This window comes from Halichoerus grypus, chromosome 2 (genome assembly GCF_964656455.1).
Source record: "Halichoerus grypus chromosome 2, mHalGry1.hap1.1, whole genome shotgun sequence".
Lineage (NCBI taxonomy): Eukaryota > Metazoa > Chordata > Mammalia > Carnivora > Phocidae > Halichoerus > Halichoerus grypus.
The window spans coordinates 165,412,221-165,435,231 of record NC_135713.1 but is presented as its reverse complement, the minus strand read 5'-3'; the positions used below and the strand labels follow the sequence as shown (position 1 = coordinate 165,435,231).

The following is a 23,011-nucleotide window of genomic DNA, read 5'->3' as shown; positions in this document are numbered from 1 at the left end:
GGTTAGTCCATTTTTGGTTCTACACAGGATATTTGTATCATGTTAGGTGGAATTATGATCTTGTTATTGTCTTTATTTGGAGAGTAAGCATGGTTTAAGGAGATGCATATGGGTGCCAAGTTGACAAGGGGTTGACTTGTGATGTTTAATTTTATGTATCAACTTGACTGGGACACGGGGTGCCCAGATATTTGGTTAAACATTATGGTGGGTGTGTCTTTGAGGGCATTCCTGGATGAGATTAACATGTGAATCAGGAGATTGCCCTCTCCCATGTGTGCCTCATTTAATTGGAGGAAGGCCTGAACAGAACAAAAAAGTGAGGTAAGGGAGATTTTGTTCTCTTCTGCCTGTCTTCAAGGTGGGACATAGGTCTTCTCCTGCCTTTGGATTCAGACAGAACTCACACCTTCAGCTCTCCTGGTTCTCAGGCCTTTGGAATTAGCCTGGAACTCTACTATCAGCTCTCCTAAGTCCAGCTTGCTGACCACAGATTTTGGGACTTCTCAGCCTCCCTAATCATATGAGCCATTTCCTTATAATAAATCCCTATAGATATTGGTTCTGTTTTTTGAAGAACATAGACTAATACAGTGTACATTGAATTTTCGTTCTTTTGAATGAATAGATTGTATTTCAAATGATGAATGTTGTATAATTTAATCATCTTTGTTGATACACAGTTTGGCTCTTTCCAATTTTCCAGTATTTTTCTTTTCTTTTTTTTTTTTTAAGATTTTATTTCTTTATTTGAGAGAGAGAGAATGAGAGAGAAAGCACATGAGAGGGGGGAGGGTCAGAGGGAGAAGCAGACTCCCCGCCGAGCAGGGAGCCTGATGCGGGACTCGATCCCAGGACTCCAGGATCATGACCTGAGCCGAAGGCAGTCGCTTAACCAACTGAGCCACCCAGGCGCCCTCCAGTCTTTTTCTGATTTCACCAGTGTATCAGGAAATATCTGTATACACACATCTTTGTGCACATATGTTACTATACCTGAAGACCAAGGAATGTGATTTAAAAGTCTTAAAGGTGACATATATCTGTGTATATGTATAGCCAGGGGCACCTGGGTGCCTCAGTCCGTTAAGCGTCTGACTTTGTCGGCTCAGGTCATGATCTCAGGGTCCTGGGATCGAGCCCATTGTCGAGCCCAGAGTGGTGTTCCCCATTCAGTGGGGAGTCTGCTTCTCCTTCTCCCTCTGCCCGTCCTCCCACTCATGCTCTCTCTCTCAAATAAATAAATAAAACCTTAAAAAAAAAAAAAAGAATAGTGGGACGCCTGGGTGGCTCAGTTGGTTAAGCGTCTGCCTTCGGCTCAGGTCATGATCCCAGGGTCCTGGGATTGAGGCTCCCTGCTCGGCGGAGAGCCTGCTTCTCCCTCTCCCTCTGATGCTTCCACTGTTTGTGCTCATTCTCTCTGTCTGACAAATAAATAAAATCTTTAAAAAAAAAAAAAAGAATAGCCAGTCAACTCATATAACTAGCTAAATACCAGTAGGGACATTATCTATAAGTGGGTCTCTTGAACTGCATAAGCAGAGAGAGTGCTTTTCACAAGCCAAAGGATGTTGGCTATTCTTTACAGGAAGCCAAATGAGTCTCCTTGGGCTTCTTGTAAAAAACACCCACTAGAATTATGATTTTGGAATCATTTCCATTGCAAATCTCCTCTTTCCACACCCCTTTAAAAGGCAGCTGCGCTATTTGGCTTCTAACCAAGGCCTGCTGCACCAACAATTCTCTAAATTTTATTTATATTTCATGTGCAGTATGTTCAAACTCTCACTTCCCCAGGTGCCAGATGCTGGTTTGGACGTACTCCAGTGGAAAGTGCTTTCCTGTAAAATAATAAAAGTAAAATACTGAACAAACTGCCTCTTTATATCAGACTTGCACCTAGTGTACCAAAGTTAAGTATTCCAATAGTGACTTCACTATTTTCCCAAATTTGCAATCCCCCAAATTTCCACTTCACCTAGCTCCACACCAAATACTTTGTCCTTTGGCTTCCATAGGATGTAAATGCTTCTAGTCCTTTTATACCTCTTCAGTGTTCATTTGAAAATGTCAGAATGTAGGATCTCTCTCATATGATTTCAATGGTGCCTAATGTAACCCACCAATGGGTATTTCAAATATGATATGGATGAGAAAACAAGGATTTTAAATTACTTTCAGGATTTTTTCCCTTTTTTTTTTTTTTTTTATAAGTAATCTCTATGTCCAGTGTGGGTCTTGAACTCATGACCCTGGGATCAAAAGTTGCAGGTTCTACCAACTGAGCCTGCCAGGTGCCTCTACTTTCAGGATTTTAAAAGATATCTAATAAGTTAATGTCTGTTATGTTCATAGCTTAATATATTTTCACTAAAAAGTGATGCTTTCTGGGGCGCCTGGGTGGCTTAGTCAGTTGAATGTCTGCCTTCAGCTTAGGTCATGATCCCCGGGTCCTGGGACTGAGTCCCACATCCGGCACCCTGCTCAGTGGGGAGTCTGCTTCTCCCTCTCTGTGTGTGCAAGCTCTCTCTCTCGAATGAATAAATAAATCTTTTTTTTTTTTTTTAAGATTTATTTATTTGACAGATAGAGACACAGCGAGAGAGGGAACACAAGCAGGGGGAGTGGGAGAGGCAGAAGCAGGCTTCCTGCGGGGCAGGGAGCCTGATGCGTGGCTCCATCCCAGGACCCTGGGATTATGACCCGAGCTGAAGGCAGACGCCCAACGACTGAGCCACCCAGGCGCCCCTAAATCTTTTTTTTTAAGTGATGCTTTCTGTGTGTTTTATAGTAAGTTTGTCCCTGCAGTGGCATAGAATTTTGGCACAACACTCTAAGACTTAATTCAGAATTTGCCTTTTGTGATAGGGTTCTTGCATGTTTGTTTTTTTTTTAAGATTATTTATTTATTTGACAGAGAGAGAGAGTGCACGCACAAGCAGGGGGAGTGGCAGGCAGAGGGAGGGGGAGAAGTAGGCTCCCCACAGAGCAGGGGGAGCCTGATGTGGGATTTGATTCCAGGACCCCAGGATCATGACCTGAGCTGAATGAAGGCAGTTGCTTGACCAACTGAGCCACCAGGCGCCTGGGTTCTTGTTTGTTTAAAGGCAGCCGTCAATTCAGAGATCCTCCTTGTGAAATGAGCAGGAATATTAGGTGGAAACTAAGAAAGTGGATATAATTTTTAGAGATTGCCAATCCGCTCTTGGTTTCCACCTCCACCTGTTTTTCTTGTTCTATCCTAGACAAAATGAGAACGTTAGGCTTGAAAATTTATATTTGTGCCCAAATCTTGCGATTACATTGAAGTTTATTTTTTTATTTTTTATTTTTATTTATTTTTTTTTTTTTTAAGATTTTATTTATTTACTTGACAGAGAGAGACACAGCGAGAGAGGGAACACAAGCAGGGGGAGTGGGAGAGGGAGAAGCAGGCTCCCCGCAGAGCAGGGAGCCCGATGCGGGACTCGATCCCAGGACCCTGGGATCATGACCTGAGCTGAAGGCAGTCGCTTAACCAACTGAGCCACCCAGGCACCCGAAGTTTATTTTTTTAAAAGATTTTATTTATTTATTTGACAGAGAGAGACACAACGAGAGAGGGAACACAAACGGGGAGTGGGAGAGGTAGAAGCAGGCTTCCGGCTGAGCAGGGAGCCCGATGCGGGGCTTGATCCCCGGGCCCTGGGATCATGACCTGAGCGGAAGGCAGACGCTTAACGACTGAGCCACCCAGGCGCCCCGCGATTATACTGAAGTTTAAATTAACTCTTGTAAAGCGTGCCATGATTTGTGTGTGTGTTTTTGTGTGTGTGGAAAGCCGCTATAAAATAACAGAAATACTCTGCCTGCCAGTAACTCAACATATTGGGCTCTGGCAGATCTCGGTTTTTTTCACTGTCTCCATTAGATGGCGGTAGATGCCCAAGAAATGACTTCCAAAGGCAAGGTGGAGGGCGGTGAGAGGGGCGTTTTTTCCTTTCACCAGGTGGTTAGCTGAGCACACACACTGAAGGTCCTCTACTGCGGGTTGGCAGGGTATGCATTTTATTTTTTCGTGTGTGTGTGTGTGTGTGTGTGTGAGGCGGGAAGGCTTGCCACAGGCCACCTGTTCAAGCTAAGCACGGGGTAGCATCTTGCCAGCTGGCAAAAAAAAAAAAAAAATTCCTAGAATTTTTCTTAACTATCATCCGACTTGATAGAAGCTTTGGAACCGATTCAGGAGTGCAACCAGCATTGATTGAAAGATGCTGCGGCATCTGTTGCCTACACTTGTGGAGATGGAACAGAGCCACTCGCTGGAGGGGAATGGCCGCTGCGACCTGTGGACTGAACCCCCACAGTGCGACCTGTGATACACTCGCAAGGATCGTGGACTCTCTCACGTGTGCCTAGCCCCAGATCAGAAGCTACCCGAGAAATATAAGCGGTGGCGTCCTCCGGTTCTCTTATAGTAGACAGAAACATACACAAAACACACGGTAGAGAAATTAGTGCAAGCAAGACCCAGCCTGATGAAGTAGTAATTGTGTATGAAGATACTAAGTCCTGTAAGCATTCCAAGAGGCCAGTGGGGTACGAAATGGCCGATTAGGCTTTGGAGAGAGAGAGAGAGAAAGAGCCACAAGCGAGCGAGTAATCGGGTGGGGGGACTGTGGGAATGTTTGGGGAAGTCCGGAGAGAATCGAGAGTTCGGAAGGGTGGAGGCCAAGTCCAGCTCCGCGAGGACTGCAGCTTCAGAGACGCCGGCTCGGAGGACCCCTCTCCTGGCTGCACTTGGCTGGAAGAAAGCCCTACGAGTGGGGCGTTTCCGGCCAGCTTTCTCGCCAGGGCTCTTTCCCGAACAATCCCGCCGCGCCGTGGAAGCCCTTGCTCCGCTCGCCAGCAGCCGCAGATCCGGGCCCAGCGTGCGGCCCGGGACTGCCACGGAGGGGGCGTGGCGAGGACGGCCCGGAGGGGGCGGGGCGTGGGCGGGCCCGGGTAGGCGGGCCTCTCCCCTGCCCCGCGCCCGCCGCCGCCGCCGCCGCCGCTGCCGCCGCCGCCACCGCCGCTGCCGCCTCCGCCCGCCTCGCGGACCGAGGGAGCGGGGTCGCCGCCGCCTGCCAGCCCGCGTGCCGGGGGCTGCGGTGGGCCAGGATGTCGGGCTTCCTGGAGGAGCTGCTCGGCGAGAAGCTGGTGACGGGCGGCGGCGAGGAGGTGGACGTGCATTCGCTGGGCGCCCGCGGCATCTCGCTGCTCGGGCTCTACTTCGGCTGCAGCCTGAGCGCCCCCTGCGCGCAGCTCAGCGGCAGCCTGGCCGCCTTCTACGGCCGCCTACGGGGGGACGCGGCGGCCGGAGCCGGGGCCGGGCCGGGGCCGGGGGCCGGGGCGGCCGCGGAGCCCGAGCCGCGGCGCCGCCTGGAGATCGTCTTCGTGTCCTCGGACCAGGACCAGCGGCAGTGGCAGGACTTCGTGCGGGACATGCCGTGGCTGGCGCTGCCCTACAAGGAGAAGCACAGGAAGGTGAGCGGCGCGGGCCTCGTCGGCGCCCCCGGCCTGGGTGCGCAGCCCGCGAGTTGGGGGGAGCGGGGTCCTCGCCGGCCCCGCCCGCACCCCTCGCAGCCCCTCGGCCCGGCGGCTCCTGTATCTTTGCACGCACTTCCCCTCGTGTCCCTCAGTGTCCCCTTCCTCTGTGTATGCCCGCCCCCGTCAGAGGACCCCGCCGTGTTGGGGTTCCGCGGCAACTTGTCGGTGCGGGCGCCAGGCCGCGCCCGTGGGGGAAGTTTGACACCCTCCGGCCCCCGACCCCGTCTTGCGTCCCGAGGAGTCGAGAGCCAGATCCTCACGCGCTGGGAGCCTCGTATAGGGGGCGGCCGCGCTGGGGGTCCCGACCCCGTGACCCCCGCTCCCGGCCAGAGGCGCGCGGAGGGGCTGCTTCCTTCCCTCAGCCTCCAGACTCCCGGCGGATACCTGTAGTGGGTGGGGGAGGCCCTCGCCCCATACCCATAATGCCCAGACCAGGAAGTTTCCTCTCTCCGCGAGAAATCTGCTTTTCAGGGGACCCCTCCCTTCCCCCCACCCTGTGACCCGGGACTCGGAGGCCAGGCCGCCCCGCGCCCTGGAGAGGCAGCCTCTGACCGTGGCTTTGGGTGAGAAGGGCGCTCACTCCTCTCCCCTTCTCCGTCCCTCCGCCTCCACGGGCTCGACTAGTGGCCACCGGGGAGCTTTTCATTGTCTGCCTGTCCAGCAGTCCTCCCCAGATGCCTCCCAGGCACAGGAACAGACCCGTCCTTTCAGCTCTTAGTTGCTGGGTCGGGGTTGTCTTGGCACACTTCGAATTAAATGCTGAACATAGGTGTAGATTAAGTGGAGAAACGAGGATTTGGGGAAATCTATACTTTGCTGTCAACTTCTTACCAGTTTGCTGCTGAAAATAGTTTGGGTTTTCGAGTGTGTCTGTTGGATGAAGATGTTTGTTTTAACAAAACGAATTCAGGAAATTTTGTCATGAATCGAAACAGGACAAGTTTTGGAGCGTTCTTGCTTAATTGGTATGCCTGATGCACCGTATGAATCTAGCTCCTTCCCTTTCAGAAGAGAATCTTAGTTTATGGAGTGGACAGCAGAAGGGCTGTTCTGGGGGCTTTTAGGTGCCTCTAGGAAGGATGGTAACGGCATGTGTTTCTTTTATGTGTAGGGAGTCTTGTTGAGAAGCATGATTTAGATTTAGTAAGAGCAAAAGGCTTATACTGTGACCCCAGATGTCTCCAGTAAATCATCCATCCCCAAGCAGTATAAGCTACAGACTTGGGATTTAAAGTATGAAATACAGTTTAACAAATACAGTTTGTAAATTTAACATTGGAAAAACATGGGCTCACGAACCACACAGAGGCCAAACTTGGCATTTTAACCACTTTTTAGGTGATTTTGCTTATATTTGATTTATATACTTGATAATGCGTGGGTGTGAATGGCCAGTCCTTTTTTGCTTCAAATATGGGAATTCTTTGTTTTCCTTGGTGGCTGTTTTATGATTCTTTTAGGGAGGAATAATGTTCAGAAAGTGATGTACCAAAAAACATCTTCATTGTTGTGGCAAATTTCTATTGTAGACCAGTGTGTTTAAAATAATGTCCTTGTTGGGCAATACAAATGATTTCTAGCTTTTGCAAACATATAATGATGGTAAAATGTTACAGACTTAAGGCCTATTGTGTTTTTCGCAGTGGACGAAAGAAATTTGCTGGATGGTAGAAACGTGGAGCAAATTGAGATGTTTTGCAAAGGCTTAAAGCTTTTTCTTGGAAAAGGAGAATATTTCATACGATACACACCATGCCTGGTTCTCTCTGCCCTGGCTGGTCCCTTTGCACACACACACAAAAGTGGTCTGTGGCCCTAGTCTGGACCTGCTCATTCCAACAGGATGAGAGTCTGGATGACATGGGGCAGACCCTCATCTGAAAATACAGTTCAGAATGCTTAACATGCCCAAACCATGGTGCCTAGCATGTTAAAAATGTATTTTTTTGCTCAGAGTTTTTCTGTCTTGCATCCAGTGGTTCACTTTGTTCTGTAAAATAAGTCCGGTTTTTGAGGATGTAGTTTCTGCTCCTGGATGCTCACGAATAGGCAATCAAGATCTGATCCCAGAAACATTCGTCATAATATACCAGGTAAAGAGACTTCAGCTGTGTTTCTTATGGAAAATATACTCTTAGAAATTACAAAAGCTAGGTACTCACTTTGACAGGAAGTATTTTCTTCCTTGAAACCAAAGAGAATAAACAATTCCTTTTTTTTTTTTTTTTTTTTGTAATTTTGAGTTTTTGTCTGTCCTGTTTGAAATCGAGATGCTTAGAAGGAAGTCTGTGAGCTTGTGATGGCAACTTCATGGTAAAAACAGTGAAAAAGGCCAGGGCATCCCCAGTTCAGGGTGCTGAGTGGGTAAACACTTACCTTCTTGCTTGATGGACCCTGTCCATGTTGTCTCACCAACTATAAAAATAGTTTCAAAGAACAGAATTTGTTTTACACTGAGGGGCAACCAGAGTTCCAGATTACTAATTTTTTAAAGTTCTCATTAACATTTGTTCTTTACAACCATTCATATACTTCTTCCCATTGGGATGACAAAGGATATGGTTCTAATTAGTTATTGGCTGGCATTACTCTAAAGAAAATTGAAAAATTATGGTGGGGAAAGAAAATGCTGTGTGGTATTTTTTTTCTTTTTTTTTATTAATTTCCCCTTTATGTAGTAAGAAAGTCTGGGGATGACCATATATGTTATGCTTGGGTTTTGCCTGGCCCTGCTCACCTTGATTGGAGCTGTGAGAAAACAGCGAATAAAAGGACTCCAGCATCTTTAAAAAAAAAATTCCCAATGAAAGGTTGTCCTGTTTCTACTTGCTTTTGTGGTGGGTGCAAAAATAATTGAAGCTTCATTTTTTTGGCTTCCAAGCACACCTGTATAAATAGCTGTATAGAAATTGTAATTAGATGATAATAGAACTTTGAGTGCCTTTATAAGAGCAGTTTTGTCAGAAAACATATAATCTTGAAGTTAAGGTAGTTAGACTTGTTTTAATAAGTAGGTTTGCTTTTTGTTTTGTTGGTAGACATTTTTCAGATTTCTGGAGAGAGAGAATGGGATGAATAGTTGGAAAGTTTAGGGATTTGATCTATTCCTTCAGATGAGGATAAGTTACTTAGGTGTCAGACTAGGAGAGTCGATCCCCAGGATCTGTTTCAGCACAGATTTTGGTTTTAAAGCCACCAGACTCCGTTTTGCCTGGGCTGGATGTCCGAGGGACTGCATTTGGTCAGTGTGGGTACACTGACATCAAATGGTACAGGGCCACTGGTCTTGGACCGCACAGATTTGCTGGAGTCTGGCTTGGCCCCAGAACTTCCTGCCAGACAGAAAGGAAAAGAGAAAGTTGGGGCGGGAGAGCGGCAGTCAGGAGGTATCCCTGAGGATCCCTGGTCTACCTGCTTCAGTCAGCGAAAGTGGAATCTTCCAGCTTCCCTGTGTGGGTTGCTTGCTCTGGGTGATTCTTTTGGGTCAGACTCAATCAGCGGCTTGGCCTAGAATTCACCGGAATCCCTTTGGCTCTTTGGAAAGGGGCAAGATTTGGTACCAACCCAAACAGTCTTATAGCTCCATCTCTCCCAGCTCATCCTCCCTCAAATCCAGATACCCCAGCCACTAAGAGAATGATCTCTATGACCCTGACAGACCACTTTGAAGGCGCTAAAAGACAGGAGAAAAGCACAGCTTTGACAATTGGGGTTTTCCATCTTTTGCGAAAGGAGCCTGGACCAGCCAGGACAGGCTCCCTCCATTCGTTGTGTTTCCAGGACTTGGATCTGTCGAATAAAAGACCACGGTTCAATTAAAGTAATAAGAGCAATTTTCCTTGAGAGGCTTTTTCCTTGTTCCATTATTTGTAATGTATTTTTTTAATCTTCAATTTTTCTTCTCTGCGTAATGAAGACATCTAGTGTAGTAGTAGTAGTTAAAAATAGGGACTCTTGTCCATCCGCCTGAGCTCGGATCCTGCCTCTGTCATTTGTTAGCTGGGGGACCTTGAGCAAGTTCCCCTACTTGTCTGTGCCACAGGTTCCTTATCTGTAAAGTGGAGGTTAGAATAGCATCTGCCTTGGCATGTAGTATGTGCTCAGTAAGTGCTAGCTGTTGTTCATAAATTATCATGAAATTCAGGAATTCCTTTCATAGCTTGAGCCTCTGGAATGTATCACATTACAGAATTGCAAAACTGTTATGATTTTTGTAACAAATGAGTTTTATCAGCATATGGTGAAGGGGTTGAAAGAATTGCCCTAGAAGAGATTCTAATTGAGGAGAAAGACCTAGAAGAATGAAACAATGAAAGCAAATGAATATTTAAAAAATACCGCTTCTTAAAGAACTGAGAGTTCTGAGATTTACTGAGCACCATACTCACACTTGCCAGTGAAACTTGAGACATCAGATCAATGAAGCCCAGACATGATAAAGGGTAACAACTTTAAGATGATGAGGCACCCTTCTTGAGAGAGATTAATTATGTACTTGGTGATCGTTTTGTGGTTTGCCAGAGCTATTAGGCACGTCTCCCTGATCCTGCCTGCTTAAATCTAGGCAGCGTGAAGGTTGCTGGATTGCTGCTCTTTCAGCATGGGAAAGGGATGGTGCCCGATCTCCGGAGCAGTGAAGACCTCACCCGCTAACGCAGCCACCTCCCTTCCTAGCTCTGGAATGTTGTCGGATAGGTTTGCTCAGACGTGTAGCCATTGTGGATTACTCTTCAGGCCTCAAGGTAGCGATTCAGGCCTGACTGGCTAGCTGTCCACAGCCCTTGCTGATGGATATGGGTTGGGATGTGAAACAGCACAAGAGGAAAGCTGTGGGTTTTGAGGTTAGGGTCATTGATTTCATTTACGCTCTCTACCCCCACTCCCCCTTTTATCACTGTTCCTTTTGGTTTGAGGCCTTGTTTTAATATCTGCACCAATTTGAGAAAGAAGGCTTTGTGTTATACACAGCTGGGGTGGGGAATGGACAAATCCCTCGGTGTATGGTGGTGGTGGTGGGGTGACTTTTTTTTTTTTTTGATAGTACTTGGGACTCCAGAGCTCCAGCTAGCCCCATTCTAAATAGACTGGGCTCCTCAAGGCATGATTTCCTTTCCGGGGGGAAGAGCATAAGCTTGGCATAGGATGTTTTCTTTCTTAACAAACTGAATTCCCAGTGGTGCTCAGTGCTAACCACCAGGGTGCTTAGTTTTCTGTATTTCATTAATTTACCATTCTGCTTATTCAGAGACACTCAAAGAAAATGGCTATGAGTTCAGAATCTTTTTTGCTGGTCCTGACTCTCATGAGGCTCTTGCATGCTGTTGCTGTATACCTGGCCATTATTTTAAAAGGAAAGAAGAGTCCTGGAATCTCAGGAGCCATCCTTGCTTCTTCTGCACCCCTCACATCCAAATGGCACTGAGTCTTGGTGTTGATTTGATCTTTTTAAAGATTTTATTTATTTGACAGAGACAGACAGCGAGAGAGGGAACACAAGCAGGAGGAGTGGGAGAGGGAGAAACAGACTTCCCGCTGACCAGGGAGCCCGGTGCGGGGCTCGACCCCAGGACCCTGGGATCATGACCTGAGCCGAAGTCAGGCGCTTAACGACTGAGCCACCCAGGCGCCCCATGATTTGATCTCTTTAATACCTCGCAACTCTAACCTCTTCTCACCATCCCTACCATCACTGCTTGACTTCAGGTTTCATCTGGACTACTGTGTACCAGCATCTTCTCCTGGGGCTCCTTACTTCCAACCTTTTTTTTTTTTTTTTTTAAAGATTTATTTATTAGAGAGAGAGAGAGAGGTGGCACGAGGGGAGGGGCAGAGGGAGACGGAGCAGACTCCGCGCTGAGCATGGAGCCCGACATGGGGCTCAGTCCCACAACCCTGATTATGCCCCAAGCTAAAACCACGAGTCAGACACCTAACCCGCTGAGCCACCCAGGCGCCCCTCCTTGCTTCCAGTCTTGACCCCTGAAATGATTCTCAGACCAGCTTCTCAAGCTGTCTGTAGTCAGTGGTCGATTTTATTTTGTTTTGTTAACTTCCAATCAGTCACACCAATGCAAATGGCCTTATTAAGGCATGACTCCTATCTGGGTTGAAGCACATGTAACGCCCCACTAAGTTGACCTCACACAAGCTGGTCTCTGTCCTATTCAACATGATGAGCCCATTGATCACAAACCTGGATGTTGCTGCAATGTCAAGCTGCTATAAACGTTTCTGAGTACTCCTTCTCAGTTTTTGTACTTACCTTATTGTGGACCAGTAACAAACAGCTTATGGGCAAGCACTGGGTTGCAGACCCACCTTGAGCAGCACTGCTCTAGACTGTTTTCAGTATGGTCAAGTCCAAAATCACAACTCTGATCATGTTATTCTCCTGCTTAAGAATTCTTTAGTAGTTCTTCATAGCTTTTGGGGTCAAGTCCAAATTCTAGAGCATGGTCCTTGATTGTTCTGTCTCCTCTCTCACCTGCTCAGTGTTCTCTTTCCTCCCAACTGGCTGAGTTTGGAACTTTTAAACTCAGTCCTGGTTTCCCTGGTTTCCCTGTTTCTGTAACAAGCTTTCCTGTCTCTTTTCCTTCTAGGTGAGATGATTCTGTGGGCTTCCATAGATCTTGTGTACAAATATCCTAGCACTTAGGTTGTTTTTTGTTTGTTTTGTTTATTTTTATTTATTTTTAAGATTTTATTTGAGAGAGAGGGAGAGAGCAAGAGAGAGCATGAACAGGGGTGGGGGAAGGGGCAGAGGGAGAGGGAGAAGGGGCTTCCTGCTGATCATGACCATGACCATGACCGGAGCCTAACTGACTGAGCCACCCAGACACCCCTGTTTTTTTTTTTTTTTTTTCGTTTAGACCGTAAGCTCCTTGAGGACAGAAACCAACCAAAGGGAGGGGAAGATAATCAGTTCTTAGGTGCTGAGACGTGGGTAATGTGATCACAGAAAACAGGCATTTGACTTTTAGATTGGGAACGTGAAAACATGGTAGTTTCCACATCGTGTAAGTTGAAATGTGCACTTTCACTATTACAGAGCTTGATTTTAACATTTAATATTAGAGTTGGGCCTTAATTGAATTATATAATTGTATATATCCACAGTATGTGGGTGTTTTTGTTTGTTTTTGTTTCTTAATGAGTGCTTTAAAGAGCACTTAAACAAGCAAATAGACGTGTAACTCTATTGCCCTGTAATTCTGTGCTCAAAAATAGGAAAAGACTCTACACTGTGCTTTTGAAATGTCAAAAATCTTAGGCCATTAAAATAGTCTATCTGCAGACTTACATCCCATGCTTTTATATTTCATAGTTTGTGTTTCTCAAGAATCTTTCTTCCAAGGAGCTCAAAATGCATGCCTATTATATCTTCCAGCAACTAGTAATCAGTAGATATTAAACGTTTTAACTTTTCAAAGTATGTTCGAGTTGGAGAATTGAAGCAAAGAAAACCGATTATTAGATTAGGGTCACAGTGTCAGATGAAAGGGCTCGGCTGAACTCCCTTAAATTCAACTGGGTCCTTTCTGTTCGTGAAATTGTGTCTTACAAAACGTTCATATCAAACATTCTCCATGGAAGAGGAGGGAGCTGAAAGTTCTCTTTTCAACAAATGGCTTGTGGTGTGGATTCACTCTCGATATGCATAGAAGACCGTGTAATAAGATAGAAGTAGTTTTAACTGCTGAAAGCATTTGCCTAGAAGACGGGAAAGCCAGAACTTTTCTGCTGCTGCCTTTCGGCGGTGGTGGTTTCTAAGGACCTTTTAATGATTTGGCTTTTTTTAGATCAGCCAGTGAAGTGCCCCCAGCTCCCCTTCATCCTCTGCAAAGCCTGCGGGCTGCTACAGTGCTTTTGTTCAGAGACAGAATTGAACTTCAGGTATCCTGCCGAGATCCTAGGACTAAATCAGTCCTCCCTTTTATGAGGTTTTCAGAAACTGCTGTTCTAACTTCCAGTAAAATCTCAAACATGTGCTTTCTGCTTTATGACAAGTAAGAAGTATAGTAATTGAAAGTTGCTTGAGTGCCGTTATTCTCGAGTGAAACCCTGTAATGGAAACTTTTGTTCTGTGGCATCCATGATTAAAAGCAAACATAAATTTTCTGCCGCTTGCTGGTCATAACTCTTGGACCAGATATACAGTGTATTTTTGTATGAACTACACTTAAGAAAATCCTTTTTGAAAAAACCATTTATGCTTAAAATTCAGCATTTCTTTCTGTTACATCTATCACCTACTCCCCGTTGTATTATTTCAATGCAGACACCGGTTACAGGTAAATTCAAGTAATATTTCTACAGTTAAGAATGCTTTTATCTCAGATCCTTGTTGAATAATCGTAAAACGGGGTGTGGTGAGTTTTGCTGTTCTAGGGATAGGGTTTCCCTCTTTGTTTTCCTTCGAGAATTTTATCCAGATGAATCGGTTGTATAGTTTTTTGTCTTTTTTTATGCCAGGGATAAAAATCTGAATGGATGTAGTCTGCTTAAAATCAGAAGATGTTGCCTTTTTTCCCCTTTAAATGTGATCAGGTCAAGACAGTTTTCTTTTGATCGTGGTGGCTCACAGCACAGCTGCCTCATCTGTTAGTCATTTTTCAGGGTTTGATGTGAAATATACAGATTGGGCAGAACAACCTGTGATGGGGAAAAATCACAGTGTTACCCTCTGAGCTCTGAATGACCTTGAATGTAGCATTTTCTCCGCTTTGGGCCCCAGGCTTGGCTGCAGCTTAAAAAAGCATTTATACCCACGGATCTTCACAAATTCTCCCTTATTAGGAGTGAACGTTTAGAATCTGTTGCACAGTGGGTAAGAGTATGGGCTCTGGGTCTGGGTTTCCCGGTTTGAATCACACCTCTGTCACTCTCTAGCAATGTGATTTTGGTGCAAGCTACCTGACTTGTGTGTCTCTAGGTCCTGGTCATTAAAATGGAGATAGTAGTATCCACCTTATAGGGTTGTCGTTAAGGGTTAAATGAGTTAGTATCCGGAAAGTATTTAGAACAGTGTCAAGTGCATAGTAAATGCCTTTTAAATGTTTACCCCAGGTGCTTGGATATTTCAGTCCCTATGTTATGGCTATTCAGATTGCAGGAGAGAAAAATTCTCAGCTTTTATTTCTTTGTATCACTCCTACCCTCAGCATTCCCTTACGCTCAGCACCTAGACTCTTTGTATCTAGTGGCCCGTCATGTAATCTTGCTTCTCCTCTGTTCTTACTAAGACAGCGATAATTACTGGTCAGTTGTTGATTTGATGACACATTCGTGTCTTTGGGTATGGGTAGAATTCTAGACCATCTCTTTGACTGCTTGCTCAGTTTTCCTGAGCGGATTCCGATTTCACTTTTGAGCTGGGAGGGGCTGGCGGAGTCTGGTCTCTGTCGATTTCTCCTGCCATTTATTTATTTTTTGACTATTATGGAAAACTTCAAACATCACACTGGTAGGGAAAATAGCACAGTGAGCCTCTATGTACCCAGCACCCAGATGGAAGTATCACCAACTCATGTACACCCTCTCTCCGTCCCCTTCATTGGATTACTTTGAAGCAGCTCCCAGGCATCCTAACATTTCCTTCATAAACATTTTACTAAGTAACTCTTTTAAAAAAATCACAATATCGGGGGTGCCTGGGGGGCTCAGTCGTTAAGCATCTGCCTTTGGCTCAGGTCATGGTCCCAGGGTCCTGGGATCGAGCCCTGCATTGGGCTCCCTGCTCAGCGGGAAGCCTGCTTCTCCCTCTCCCACTCCCCCCCTGCTTGTGTTCCCTCTCTCGCTGTGTCTCTCTCTGTCAAATAAATAAATAAAATGTTTTAAAAAAATCACAATATCATATCATACCTTAAAAAAATCTAGTAATTTCTTAATATCGGCAAATACAAGTCAGTATTCAAATCTCTCTGATCATCTCATAATTTTTTTTTACAGTTATTTGTTTGAATCCAGATAAGTTCTACACATTGCATTTGGTAGCTATGTCTCTAAAGTCTCCTTAAACCTTAAGTTTCTCCTTCCACTTAAACTTTTTCTGGGTTTGCCCCCTTGCCACATTCCCAACCCCTTCTTATCCATATTTCCCCCCTTAATCTATAAAGGTCTATAGAATATTGACTCTTGGGTTCAAAAGGATCCTAGGCTGTTGTCGCTGAGAAGTCCAGGTATTGACCACCTTGTAGGTCCGGGTGGCTCAAATGCAGTCTTCCAGACGGGCTGCCCTTCTCTATCTGTCCACTCTGCTTCTCTCTGTGGGGGCCCTGACCTCCAGCAGGCTGCTCTCATACTGACGTGAGGGCCACCACAGCTCTGGGTTTGCTTCCTGTCCTCTCAGAACCCCAGCAGAAGGAGGCCAGCTTGGTCCCCCTCCCATCCCAGGACCAGTCACCATAGCCAGGGTATGTAATACTCTGGCTAAGCCTAAGTCATATCCACACCCGTATAACCAGAGGGTGAGGTCATAAACCAAGTGGACTGAGCATCAGGAAAGGGGTGGGAGGGGCTTACCAAGGAAAATGAGAGTGTGTTACCAGAGGGAGGGGACAAGAATGAACTGTAGCTGCCCACTCGAGTCATCTATGCTAACCCCATGGCAGTGTGCCTGGCAAGTGCTCAGCCTCTGCAGGGGCATTTCTAGTGACCACGAAGTACCATCTCCTTAGAAGGCCATTCTGACATTAGCCATTCTCTCCTAGGGGATTGGCCAGCCCATAAAGGACTGTAGACAACTCTCCTCTCTCTGAAATGAAAGATTCCCTTGGTCCTTCGGCCATTTCTCATATGATACGGGTTCAAGTTTCATTCCCATCCTGGCCATTTGTATCTGAGCCCTCTCCGAGATTGTCTGGGACCTCTCTTAAAGAGTAGTCCCCAAACCTGAACACAGACGCCGGGGTGGTCTGCCCTAAGCACAAAGGGTCAGCTTATTATCTCCTTTGTTGTAGATATTATCTAAATTTACATCATCATAGTTTGAGATTGCATTAGCTTTTCTGACTATCACATTACACTGGGTTGACTGACCTTTTTGTCAACCAAAACTCCAAAGTCTTTTTCATCAGTTTTATACCTGAACAAATGAGAACACAGTCCTAAATCTTATATCAGTTATCCTCAAGAATAAGTTTACTTAGGGGTGCCTGGGTGGCTCAGTTGGTTAAGCATCTGCCTTTGGCTCAGGTCATGATCCCGGGGTCCTGGGATTGAGCCCCAAAGTGGGCTCCCTGCTCAGCAGGTGGTCTGCTTCTCCCTCTCCCTCTCCCTCTGCCCCTCCTCCCTGCTTGTGTTCTCTCTCTTTCTCTCTCAAATAAATAAATATTTATTTTTTTTAAAGATTTTATTCATTTATTTGACAGAGAGAGACACAGTGAGAGAGGGAACACAAGCAGGGGGAGAGGGAGAAGCAGGCTTCTCACTGAGCCGGGAGCCTGATGCGGGGCTCGATCCCAGGACCCTGGGATCATGACCTGAGCCGAAGGCAGACACTTAACGACTGAGCCACCCAGGCACCCCATAAATAAATTTTTAAAGAAAGAGTAAGTTTACTTAGATGTGATCATTTTCTGCAGTCTGTCAAGATCTTTTTGCTCTATCAGATTGCTTGCTATAACTTAGATAATTTGCCGTTTCCCTTTCAAGGAAAGATAGTCTGAAGTGACTTCTGTTTAGTGAACCCATGCTTGCATCGCTTCTCGGCCTTTTGGCTAAGATCAAGTGTGAACCCATGCTTGCTTCTAACTTGATCACTTCTTTTCCGAAGTGTGTGTTTAATAACTGTAATAAGCTGTAGGGTCTGTTGAAGGGTTGATGTCAGCTTCACCGATCTGTAGTTTGCAGAATCTCCCCCTTTTTGCCCATTTGAACGTCAGTGCTCCTTCCATCTGGTAGCTGCTGGTGAAGAAATCATTGCTGGGGTTGGGTGATCTTGGGGGCACATTTTCTCCCTCGAGGATGTAGTTCATACCTTACCCGAGGAGAGTTTCCAGGTCGGCTGGGCCTACGTTTGTTTCCTGCAGAGGACGCTGTAGGAAGAGCTGTGGCCAGACACCCCGTCAGTAGGTAGTTGGGAGCACCCTGTTTGTTCAGGATGTCCAGATCCTGCCCTTTCTGAAGGCTCTGTGGCAGCAGTGGCTGCCTCGTCCCCAGCCCAACACCTCCCTCCCCGCACTGTCTCATTAGGGCACTAATAGAGCCTGAGGGAGTCTTTTCCTTAATGCCATTGGGCTTGGGCAGGGTGAGAATCTGGCTGGCTCATTAAATGTGGCATTTTGTTTCAAAATTAGCAAGAGACAGGAAACTAGCTACAAAGCAACCTAGTGTCTTTGTGCAGATAGATTTTTCTTAATATTTGACTTTTTAGGATGAATTACTCCGTTTATTTTGAAAATTTTACCCTATTTTAAAATGGACTCGTTTTCTTACCCAGGTGTATTTGCCTACTTAAGATAACGCATAAACCTGTTCTACTCTTTGCAGTGTGGCACCTAAGAATTCGGAAATTTCACATGTTAGGCATGAGGATGAACTGAAATTAAATGCCTTAAAACACTTTTCCTGGGGGAAATCACTTTCCCAAATGTGCAGAGAAGGTTGCTGGCTTCAGCCCTCGGATGCATTGTTTTTACTTTTACAAATGTGCTTAAGAGTAAAATACCACTTAATACCACTTGAACATATTCTCTTTCATTTGGAGCTGTGGGGAGTATTAATTTGCAGCGAGTGTGGTGGGACACTCTAGTTTTGAAGCGCTTTCCGAAGCAGCGCCTTCCTGTGAAGGCTTAGTGACTTTCTGAGGTCATCGGAGCCTAGTTTTTGGTTGATAAAACTGCGGAGAAAGTAGTTACCAGGCGAGTCTGGATTCCTGGAACAAAACATGGTGTGCCTTCACCGGGAGCCTGGGCTTTGTTGGTGCGCATCTATCGCACAAATTATGGTTTCACTGCTGTTCACATTACAAAGCCATTTATATTCCTTTACTCGGCATAGACTTAAACACTTTTTCCACTTATTAACTTTTTCCCATTTGCAAGAGAAAGCCAGCATTTCATTTTTTAGTTATAAAAATAATCCTCTTTCTAGAGATAATCACTAACAATGTCTTACATATTCTTCCAGAAAAAGAATAGACATATCCTGCATATATGAATGTATATGCTTACATATTTTTTACACAGGTAGATTTAGCATTTGAAATTAATTTTTGTTGTGTGAAAGGACAGTGTCTTCACATGTTAAATAAAATTTCAAATAAAACGAAAGACGTGCAGGGGTAAGGAAGTCTCCGTCCCGCTGCTGACAGTAGCTTGCCTCCCCGAGTGGCCACCGTGATCAGTGTCTTGTATTTCTTTTCAGAGGTATTTTGTGCATATACACGCATGTACATATGTGTGTATCCCTGATACACACATACTTTTTTTTAAAGCCGGGCCTTTTTTATTTTTTATTTATTTGTTTTTAAAGATTGTATCCATTCATTTTGAGAGAGAGAGAGAGAAAGAGCGAGCACACGAACAGGGGGAGGGGCAGATGGAGAGGGAGAAGCAGATTCCCCTTGATCCCAGGACCCTGGGGACCATGAGCCACCCAGGTGCCCCTAAGCCAAGCCTTTTTTTTTTTTTTAATTTTATTTATTTGACGGAGAGAGACACAGTGAGAGAGGGAACACAAGCAGGGGGAGTGGGAGAGGGAGAAGCAGGCTTCCCGCGGAGCAGGGAGCCCGATGTGGGGCTCAATCCCAGGATGCTGGGACCATGACCTGAGCCGAAGGCAGATGCTTAACGACTGAGCCACCCAGGCACCCCTAAGCCAAGCCTTTTAAACAGATCTTGCTCATATTCTTGGCTGTCCCTGACAACTGTGGCTTTTTCTCTCAGGTGGGTGAAGACTAGAAATGTCCTTGCACAGCCCTGTGATAACTTGGTATCGAGCCAGCCTTGGTACTGAACCCAACACAGAGGCAAGGAACAGAGCAAGGAACCACTATCCCTAGAAGGGAAATGCCTTAGCCTGACATGTTCACGGAGTATGGCAGGCTTAGGAGACCTTTGAAAGCAGCTTTCCCTGTCCTCGGAGAGGGGCCCCCTCTAGAATGGACATAAAGCACTGAGAAGACAGTGTCTGTGGAATTTCCACTGTGTGCCCTGCCATTTGGATAAATTAAGAGGTTCATTCTCTGAGCTGTCATTCTTCCCTTCCAAGTATTCGGATTTATACAGGGACAAAGGACTTCCCCATGCCGGGCACTGGTATTATGCTGTGTCTTTTGTGGTGACTAGTACTAGGCAACCTGTATTTAATATCAGTTTTTATTTACTGAGTGTGCTGCACTTTTAGAAAATCCATCACCCCCAGAATCCAAAGTTATGAAATAGATAAAGTAAGGGATTATGTCTGTTGTTTTTATTACGGAAGGATCTTCATTTTATTAGGCCGAACTGTTTTAGATTGTAACCTCCTAAGAGATGTTCAAAAAGTGATTTCTTCCACTTAGGGGGAAAAACTCCTTTACAACATCTTTGGGATACATCTGTTGTTTGAGAAAAATGTACAAATATTACATCAAAAGTCATCATATCAAATATCACACACAGCTCTTCCCCGTCCCTTGAACATTCCTTACTCATTTTTAGAAGAGGCAGCTGAGAAAACTTATAGCTCATTCAGTTGTAGGTTCGTGGATGCAAGTTGCTTACAAAAAATCAAAAGGTTGCCATGGGAGTTATATAGGTTTATTATATAGATAAATAGATAATAGAAATTATGAAAGGCAAACTTTGCAAAGATCTAGTGAACTTTAAAAGGGAATTTGATTTAAGAAGGGAAAGGGAAGGGCGCCTGGGTGGCTCAGTTGTTAAGCGTCTGCCTTCGGCTCAGGTCATGATCCCAGGATCCTGGGATCGAGTCCCACATCAGGCTCCCTGCTCGGCAGGAAGCCTGCTTCTCCCTCTCCCACTCCCCCTGCTTGTGTTCCTGCTCTCGCTATTCTGTCTGTCAAATAAATAAAAAAATAAAATCTTTAAAAAAAAAAAAAAAGAAGGGAAAGGGAATGAGTGTCAGTTTAGAAGTGAGAATATTTTCTGAATGGTTCGTCTTAAATGAGGATTAAATGTACGTCCTATAGGTCAGAACAAAACTGGAATGATTCTTGCCTCGCCTTATCTTCACGAAGGTATCCTTTCAAGCTGTGTAATAATACTAAGACATTGGGAACACTAAATGTTCATTATGGAATGGTTAAGTAAATTACAGTCTCAGAATCATGTTGGACCGCTATTAAAAATGGAGTTAATGACCTTTGCTGGAACATAGAACTATGCTTCAGATACTGTATTCAAAAAAGATCCCAAATTACAGAGATACCATGATTTTAGTATAACACTGTTTAAACAGATGTATAAGAAGAAAGCTTGAAGTAAGTACCCCAAATTGCTTATCATTATGTTAGGGTGGCGGTGTCTGTGGTGGTGGGTCTCTGATTTACAAATGCTCTCAATGTAATCACTTTTGTAATGAAAACATATGTGAAGAAAATAATGGTGCTCTTGCCTGAAAGAGTGTGCATCTAGTTTGTGAATGCTTTGTTTTAGCATAGGGTTTTTTACCCCCTTTTATCTTGTTGGCAGTTTAGTGGCATTTTCAGAAGATGAGCAAGTAACCTTGCTCACCATCGCGTCTTACTGAGCAAAGTAACATGGAGGAAAAGAATGAGCTTGTGGCAACCTACTTCAAGAAAGCTGTCTGGAAAGACTAACTTGAAAGTGACCTTTTCAAATGAGGGAGAGGGTAGTCCAGTGGATTAAGAAAGAAAGATTCTGGATATAAATAACCATGTGGGAATGAAGGGGAAAGTTGAGAAGGAGCAAGTTCATTTGATCCAGCTCCGGAGAGAATAAGGACCAGTAAGGACCAAGTACCCGGTGGAGAGGGTAGAGAGAGAAAGACGGTAGAGAGAAGTCTGTTTGGAAACTGATGAGTGAGGGAGCCTCCCCGGCTCAGGGAGAACATTGTTATCTTTTATAAGGAAAACAAAAGTTTCTTTGGCAGGTGGTCAGGAGAATACATTTCAGGTGATTCGGATTTGGAGGGGCGATTTCATGCGTGAAGACTCCGGGAAGCTGACTGCTTACCCAGTGATAGTGGCCTCTCTCAGGGTTTGGGCTTGGAAGGAGAAAAGAAGGTCTGGATTCCAGACGTGGCAGGTAGTAAGAAATAGATGCCTTCGTACCAAAGAGGCCAAACTCAAACCCCAGAACCTCGTCGTGGGCCAGGTTGCAGAAATGCATTTTCTAATGTGCTTCATTAGATCATGTAGAAGAAAACCTGGGTTAATGGCTTCTGTTCGTGAAATAAGGGAAAAGACATTTCTCTGGGAATTTTCCACTACTGTATAGTGTTGGGAAGAGGGGGAGCAGTGACAGGGACTAAGAGGCTCCCAAGCTGGATTTCTCACTTAGTATGCGCTCGTATTACAAAATCAAGCCTGCACTTTTCATCACTTTGTATTGACACTGGCCAGCCTCAGTCAGTCTCATCTGCCTCAGGCAGTGTCGGGATGCAGAGAAATTAGTGACGACGTCCCTGCTCTCAGAGGCATTTTTAATTTTAATTTGTGTGTGTTTGTGTATACATGTATATGTATATATATATGTATGTGTGTATGTGTATATGGGTGTATATATTATACATATATATATATAAATACACGTCTACATATGAACTTAGAGTCTCTATTGGATGCTGTTTGGTGAGTTGATTCTAATAGGGATGGGCTTGCCAACAGAAGCTCCAAGAACTGAATCAGACAGCTGTGACCTAGTCAGACAGCAGCCAGAGAGGCTGACCCCTCTCGTGGATGACCTGGCTGAGACCTCTCTCTCCTATCTTCTAGCTTTGAGATCTTGGGCAAGGTACTCTGATCTTTCCAAGTCCCGTTTCCCCATCTGTAACATGGGAAGAATAGTAGTACCTACCCTATAGGGCCACTGTGGAGGTTTGAGATGATGAAGAATTTAAAAAGCCCTCAGCATGGTGGGTGGCCCACGGCGGCTGGTCAGGAGGTGGTGACTGTTGAGTGTTCTGTCCGACCAGACCAGAATGTTGCTGAGGACAGGGTCTCTCTGCCCTTCATCATGTTATTCATCCTTTATCCATTTGGTATAACTTACTAGTGAAAATTAGGCACAAATATTTATTGGAAGAAAGAATGAAGAGGTTGGGACTAAGAATCGAAGAGTTGGCAGGAGTCGGGTAGAAAGAAGAATGGATTTCCAAGCATAAAGGCAAGTCTCAGACTTAAACAGGGACGTACATTCTTCTGTATATATTTGTGCTTGAATCATAATTAAACAAATGCTCTTATTATATAACATTGGGCAACGGGGTCTTTGGATGTTAAACTGGAAAGGATGTTGGGGATTATGTAGCAACTCCCTTC

The 23,011-nt window shown here is 45.2% G+C and overlaps 1 protein-coding gene across 1 annotated transcript in view; it reads left to right on the top strand.

Annotated features, from left to right (window-relative positions):
- The first annotated feature begins 5,004 nt into the window (after positions 1–5,004).
- The window catches only part of NXN (nucleoredoxin), a 149,428-nt gene continuing 131,421 nt past the window's right edge, over positions 5,005–23,011 (top strand). Inside the window, exon 1 of the mRNA XM_036073032.2 lies at positions 5,005–5,502. Within this exon, the coding sequence (XP_035928925.1) occupies positions 5,137–5,502 (366 nt within the window). The 5' untranslated portion in view covers positions 5,005–5,136. The remainder of the gene's footprint in view (positions 5,503–23,011) is intronic.